The sequence below is a fragment of the Notamacropus eugenii genome, chromosome 2 (assembly GCF_028372415.1).
Source record: "Notamacropus eugenii isolate mMacEug1 chromosome 2, mMacEug1.pri_v2, whole genome shotgun sequence".
Taxonomy (NCBI): domain Eukaryota; kingdom Metazoa; phylum Chordata; class Mammalia; order Diprotodontia; family Macropodidae; genus Notamacropus; species Notamacropus eugenii.
The window spans coordinates 464,796,756-464,803,938 of NC_092873.1; the positions used below are offsets into that span (position 1 = coordinate 464,796,756).

At 40.7% G+C, this 7,183-nt stretch overlaps 1 protein-coding gene across 1 annotated transcript in view; it reads right to left on the bottom strand.

The window, feature by feature from the left end:
• XPR1 (xenotropic and polytropic retrovirus receptor 1) overlaps positions 1-7,183 on the bottom strand; it is a 219,367-nt gene that overhangs the window by 102,104 nt on the left and 110,080 nt on the right. The window contains exon 4 of the mRNA XM_072648484.1: positions 815-1,038. Within this exon, the coding sequence (XP_072504585.1) occupies positions 815-1,038 (224 nt within the window). The remainder of the gene's footprint in view (positions 1-814; positions 1,039-7,183) is intronic.

Genomic DNA, 7,183 nt, shown 5'->3' on the forward strand with positions numbered 1-7,183 from the left:
AAATGATTAAAAACCTGTGTTTCTCTATTATAGGATCTGTTGTAATAAAGCTTTTCTTAGACCCAAATGTCTAATAACATAGGGTACATTTTAATTGCTAAGTGCAGTATTTTACCCATATTCACTGTGACCTATTTTCTTTGCTTTCTTTTCTCAAGGTCTAAAATTTCAGCATAGTTATATTACAGCCTGAAGAGACAATCATTGATATATTAAAGGATAATGAAATTCAGAGGATGGTTCATTTCGAAGTCTGGAAAAAGAGAACTGACACTTTAGCATTTGCGTGCCTGGTTTCAGCCAGAACACATAGTTAGCCTTTGGGAAGAATAACATGAGGTCCTACTGTTTGTTAGGAGAAAAAAATGCAACATGACCATGAAAGGCATGGTAATTACATCTTTATTTATCTGAATACAACTTACCAACATCACAGCTAACCTCCAGAAATAAAAGACCAAATTGCATTCAAAAGCATTTATATGTAGAAAAAATGCTAATATAGCACAAAACTTATTAAAAATTTGACCAACAAAAATTGTTGGAATCATGTTAGTATACTGCCTTTTGCTCATTTCGGATGACTCAGGTGTGTTTTTGGATTTTGTAAATTTGTTATTTCCCTATTTGTTTGACACAAATGTGACTTCTGTTCAACTGAACTTTTCCTTTATTTTCCTTCATTTATTATTCCTTTTATTTCATTTATTTATTTATTTATATTTCCTTTATTTTCTTTATTTATTCCTTTATTTCCTTTATTTTTACTTCCTTATTCTACAGCAGTCCTCAGATAATTAATAACATGTTATACCTGATAGTTCTGCAGCAGGATAAGACTGAGGTAGAACTCACTGAAGGCCAGTTTAAGGTCTCTAATGTTCCTATGTTGAACACGTTTTTCATGGGACAGGTGGAAAACTGGATTTCTGCGCTTTCGAAGTGTAGAAACACCAGTTGTTTCTTTCTGTACATCCAATGAGGAATGAAGCTCATTTTGAAGGGTAGAAAACCTGCGCTGAGCCTCTGCAAGCTTTTCTATTAAAAAAAAAGAAAGGGAAATTTCAAATGAACAACACTTGAGAAGTAAATGTTTATCAACCAAAACTTATATGGGTTCTATCCTGGTTGGTACAATTATTCTAGGGCTTTAGCAAACAAGAAAAAGCCTGAAGTTTGTCTTATACTTTATTTCTCAGAGTTTGAGGGAGAAACGTCAACTTGATATTACAAAGAAAGACTGCAGGGAGATAAAATTAATAGAAAATTACACATCAGTGTTCACAATGATCCTTAAGCTGCATGTTGATGCAAAACCCCATCCTTTTAATGTCAATATTTTCATGGGGATGATATATAACTGTGAATAATATACCATAATCTTATACTTGTGCCTTCCATTTCCTGCTGTACATTGAGGGAAGGTGGCAAGGGGCCAGGCACCTTTCGCACTGCCCCGAAGAAGCATCCTGCTGGGTCAGGAGTCTATGACTTCCTTCTGTACCACCTGATCTGCAGCCTCTGACGGTATGGCCTCCACCTCCCACTGAGAGCAGCAAAGGGCCAGGCTGGGCCAGCACAAAGCAACTTCCATCTCCTGCTGCCAGCATGTCCTACCAACAATAGAAAACCCTGGGTACAAAGAGAAGCAACCTTCCCTCTTAACCTAAGGCCTTCCAATTCCTGCCGTGCCTATGTCTCAAGGAAGAGGAAGAAAGTTGGTGGTAACTGGGATTCCTTCTGTTGCATTGGTTCAGCTTCCACATCTTGTTGTGCTATCTACTGTCTGATCTACAGCCTTCAGAGGGAAGAGAAGAAGTGACCATTTGACTTTGTGCTTTTCATATCATGCTGCACTTCTCTACAGCCCAATATCCAGCCTCCTTAGGGGTAAAGGAATGGTGCCTTCCATTCAATGATGAAGTCTCACACCTGGTCATACTCTACACATGCCACTGATTCTGAACCATTCGCTTCATCATCCCAACCCCTTCTCTATCCTCCACCATGGTAAGGCCAAGCAAAGGAGAATCTTTTGCTGTTTTTGTTTTACTAAAAGTGCCTCTTATTGAATAATGAGATTAAAGAAGATCTTCCCCACGTAGGGATGGACCAGCCTAAGGAGTAAAGCTAGATTAGAGGAGTTGTTTTGTAGGAGGGTCCCAAGTACCTTTTGTTTTTTTCTACTGAGGCACTGGGTCCGAGGGTCATGCCCTCTGGCTCTGAAAATTCTATAAGTATAAATACTCTGAGGGTAAGGTTTTACTTTGGGGCTTACTGACTGGAAGTGTTTGGCTAGAGGACTCTGGCAAGATGCAAAGGAGCCCCTGGCTTTGAAAACCCAGATGTCGGTGCTTCCCTCTGTGGTAACTATGGTCAGACAGTTGGACCTGTCTGTTGAATTATGATGTATGTATTGATTATGGTCAGACAGAGGAAGTCATGTCTGCTGATCTTTGATTTCTCTGTATTTTCTCCTGACCTAACTGAATGATACATGTGCTTGATTAAAGTGATTGTTAACCCATCAAAAGCTGCCTTTCCTTTTATGAATGCCTGTGACAGCAGGCCCCCCTCTATGTGTATGCTGGGGTGCTTACTGTTACAACCACCCACCTTCTTATTCTCTTCCTCCTTAACTTTGCCACTTTCCAACCAAACACCACTGCCCCTTTCACTGTGCCCCCTGGAGTGGTCTATTCCATAGACAACAAACTTCCCTTCATCCTAAATCTCTTCTCCCATTCCTTAACTCTTCCAGCTATTAGAGAAACCTGGTTACTTTGATGACACAGTCTCCTTAGACAACTTTTCCATTAATGTCTATATCTTCCTTCATCCCCCTTGCATCAATGGTTGAGAGTCAGGGGAATTTAATACTTCCTGCTCCCCCCATTACCTATTCCAAGTACTCTGTCTTCCTTCTATCACTTAGTAGTCTCTCTTCTTTTGAGGTTCATTTTATTCATCTCTATTACCTAATCAAAATCTTGATAGCTGCTGTCTATAGGCTTCCGGCCATCTTCTTCACTCCTCGATGAATTCAGCATATGGCTTATCTTTTTCTCTCCTCCCCAACTCCTGCCCTCATATCAGGAACTTAAGCATACACACTGACTCTTCCTCAAGCACCCTAATCAATCAGTTCCTCAACCTACTCACTTCCCATGTTCTACTCCTTCATCTCACATCAGACAAACACCAAGATGATCATACTTGCTAGGGTTGGAAGCTCAATTCCATGTGGACAGTTTCGGGCGGGTAAAGGTGGGAACTTCTAAATCTTAGAGTTCTCACGAGACCCCCCAGGAAACGGCTGGGAATCGAGGTGAACCGAGCTATCTCGTGTATTTCCGCCTCTTCCCGTGAGAAACGTGATGGGAGAGAGCTCTCCCCGCCCTCGAGATTGTCCAGGATTGGAGCACACCTAGTTACCTAACAGGCACGGTATTCAGATGCAAACTATGCCGCTGCAGAGCTTAAGTAGGATCAGGAAAGCCTGAAAGTTCTCTTGGGCGGGAGGGGCGCGGAGCGGATAGGACAACAAGGCTCCGCTTTTCCTCTCTCCTCTCTCCCCTCCCCCTCTCTCCCCACTTATACTTCTACTTCCAATCTCTTATTGTAAGATCTTTGCCTCCTTGGGAGATCTTTCTCTTTCCCTCCTAAGGAAGAATTCCCCTGCACTTGTAACTAGACCCTGAAATAAAGCTCAACCCTTGTTCGACTCTGGAACGTCCTTTCTCTCATACGAGCATCCGGTTTGGCCAACCGAAGACCTCGGGATAGAGGTAAGGGAAGACTCGGGTAGCCCTCAGGCCTCTAGGCCTGGCACATACTCTTGATCTTGCCATCACCTACAAATGCACCATCTTGACTCAGAACTATAAACCCTCCTTATCCAACCATAATCTATTTGTTTCCACTTCTCCTTCTTACCTTCCCTTACTTCATCTACACATGACATCCAATCCCATCACCCCTCAATTTCCTCTGATACCAGCTCTCCTGCACTAGTCACTCACTTTTCTTTTACCCATCCTGAACTCTTGGTGAACCAGTTTAAGTCTACACTATTTCCAAGTCCCTGGTCTCCTTATCATTTTGCCAGTTGCACCCTGTCAAGTTTCAGCCTTGGATCACTCCCATAATCGGATGCTTTTGTTCCTACACAAATGCTGCTGAAAGAGAGTAGGAAAAAACATAACTCTTCTAAATTGATCCATTATAAATTTATGGTACACAACTTTGACCGGGCCCTCACTGCCGCTAGGCAATCTTACTATACCTTTCTCCTGTACTCCACAAAGACTCTTCCAAATCTTTTCGCCCTCTTCCAACCTCCCATGATTCTGCTCCCCCAACCCTTGCAGATGAGAACTTTGCCTTATTTTACAGAAAAAATGGAGGCCATTCATTGTGAGCACCTTCTCCCCTTTATCTTAGATCACTCAGATGACTTCTGCCACTATCTCATCCTTCATTCCTTTCTCACATGAAGAAGCCTTATTCCTTACAAGGGCTAACCATTCCATCTGCTCAAGTGATCAAATTTCATTCCCATTCCATCCTATCTCCTCCAACGAAATGCCTTCTCAGTCATACCAGTTCTATCACTTATTTTCAATCTTTCCTTATCTACTGCCTGCTCTCTACTACCTACAGACATGCTGGTCGCCCCCATCCTCAAAAGCCATCACTTGATCCTTTTGTCCCCACTTCTGTCCTATAACTCTTCTGTCATTTATGTTAAACTCCTTCAGGAGGCTATCTACACTAGGGGCCTCCGTTTTGTCTCCTCTCTTCTTAACCCCTTATATAATTTGGCTTTCAATTTCATTATTCCACCAAAAATGTTCTCTCCAAAATCATCAATGATCTCTTAGCTGCATTTTCCAATGCTCATTCTCCTCAATCTTTTGTCAGCCTTTGACACTATGGATCACTCTCTCCTCCTTGATACTCTCTTCTCTCTAGGTTTTCAAGACAGCACTCCCTCCTGGTTCTCCTCCTACCTTTCTGACTACTTCTTCTTAGTCTCTTTTGCTAGATTCTTTCTCAGACCATACTCTCTAAGGGTAGGCATTTCTCAGGGCTCTGTTTCAGATCCTCTTCACTTATCTTTCATAGTACTTTACTTGGTGATCCCATCAGTTCCCATGGAATTAATTACCATTTCTATGCTGACAATTCTCAAATCCACCTATTCTGCCCCAAACTTTCTGCTGACCTCCAATCTCACTTCTCCAGTGGCCTTTCAGACATCTCGAACTGGATGTCCAGTAGACATCTTAAACTTCACATGTCCAAAACTGAAGTTATCTTTCCTCCTAAACCTGCCGTATTGTTCTAGAGGGCAACACAATCCTCTCAGTTCCTCAGGCTCCCAAACTAAGTGTTATCCTTGACTTTTCACTATCTGTCAGACCCCAATTATTGTCAAGGCCTGTCATTTCACCTCTGCACCATCTCTCACCTTTGCCCCTTCTTTCCTCTGACAATGCCAACACTCTAGTGAAAGAACTCATCATCTCAAACCTTGATTACTTCAATAACCTGCTGGCGTGCCCATCTCAATTCATCTTCCATTCAGCCAACAGAGTGATTTTCCTGAAGCCCTGGTCTGACCATGCCTGTACTTAATAAATTCCAATGACTCCCTGTTGCTTCTAAAATCAAATATAAAATCTCCCCATTTGGCATTCAACAAGAACAACAAAAATCTATAACCTTTCTATAGATAGATTTTTTTTTTTAAAGAGGATAATTGTAATCTAAAATAAATCTATTAATTAATTACACTGAAAAAAATTCAGTAATAAAAATTCGGCAATATGAGCAGGAAAAACAGCTACGGACAGGTATGGAATGGGTAATATTGGCAGGTTGGAGTTTTTCAGGGAAGTTACTTCACTTGAAGAGCTCCTGTTTATCACTGATTCTTCCTATCCTCTATTTCTGAATCCTAAAACTCTGAAGGATCTAGGATTTATTGGTTTATTTGTTGCCACAAAAGCACCTATAATTGCAAGAGATCCGGCAAATAAAGGGAATTGCTTTTTCCTTAACTTTTTTCTTCTTTTTCTGTAACTTTTGCATGAGTGGTAGTCATGATAAGGTAAAAGGATGAGGTAGGTAAAAGGTATAGGAAGGGACAATATCTGTTTGTATGTACAGTGACTGCCAGTAAGGCAATCATAAAGTACAGTCTAATCAATAAACCATCAAAAATTTCCAACATGCTTGCCACCAATTTCTTCTGATTTAAAAGCTGCATACCAATTAAAGAGAAGAAAATCAATAGAGCACCTAAGACAAAAAGAACCACTGCCAGACTAATACAAAGAAAGAAACATTTGGCAAGGGGCGGGGGGGAACTTAGGGGAAGAAGAAGAGAGCAGACTATCATGCTCAGGCTACAAGTATAGCAGCCACTCATGGGCTTGATTCCAGTAATTCTCAGAATGGTGGCTTTAACTTTCTCTGTTTCCAACCTATGTCAGTTCACCCAGAGTTTAGCAAGAGTGCCTAGCAGCCATCTGTTCTTGAGGGCTACCCTTTTGGGAAGTTACACTTAGTGGGAACATCTTATCAGCTTTTGCCCTACTATAGTTGAGAACCACAAGGTCAATCCACCAGTCTTAGAAGAGAGCACAGGCATGCATCACCATGCCTCTCTATAAAAACAACCTTTACCAAGCCCTTCCAAAAGAAAATAAAATTCATGCAAATGAAGAGTTAGGACACATTAACAAAAACTAACCTTCAGTCATTTTATCTATTGGGTGAGAAGACGGATATTATAAAAATATTTTCTCATTATGTGAGAATTATTTGCTTTCAGCACCTTCTTGTAATCCAGAGATGCAGAGCCAACTGAAAAAACTACATATTCATGACCATTTAAAAATGGGTGCTACTAATGAAATTCTATGGCTGAATATCTACTAAATGTATAACTAAGGAACTCAGAACTAAAAGGGTATAATATTATTTAGGAACTGCAGACAACTTAAATGCTATAGTAGAACTTCTATTTTCCTATTAGAAGAATTAGCCTTCAAGTATAATACTGGAAAGAAAAGCTGTTGCACCTAAATAAAATAAATAATGATTTGGCTTAAACACAGATAATAGAACAATTTCTTCTTCTTGAAATGTAGTACTAAAGAGAAATACTGCTCAC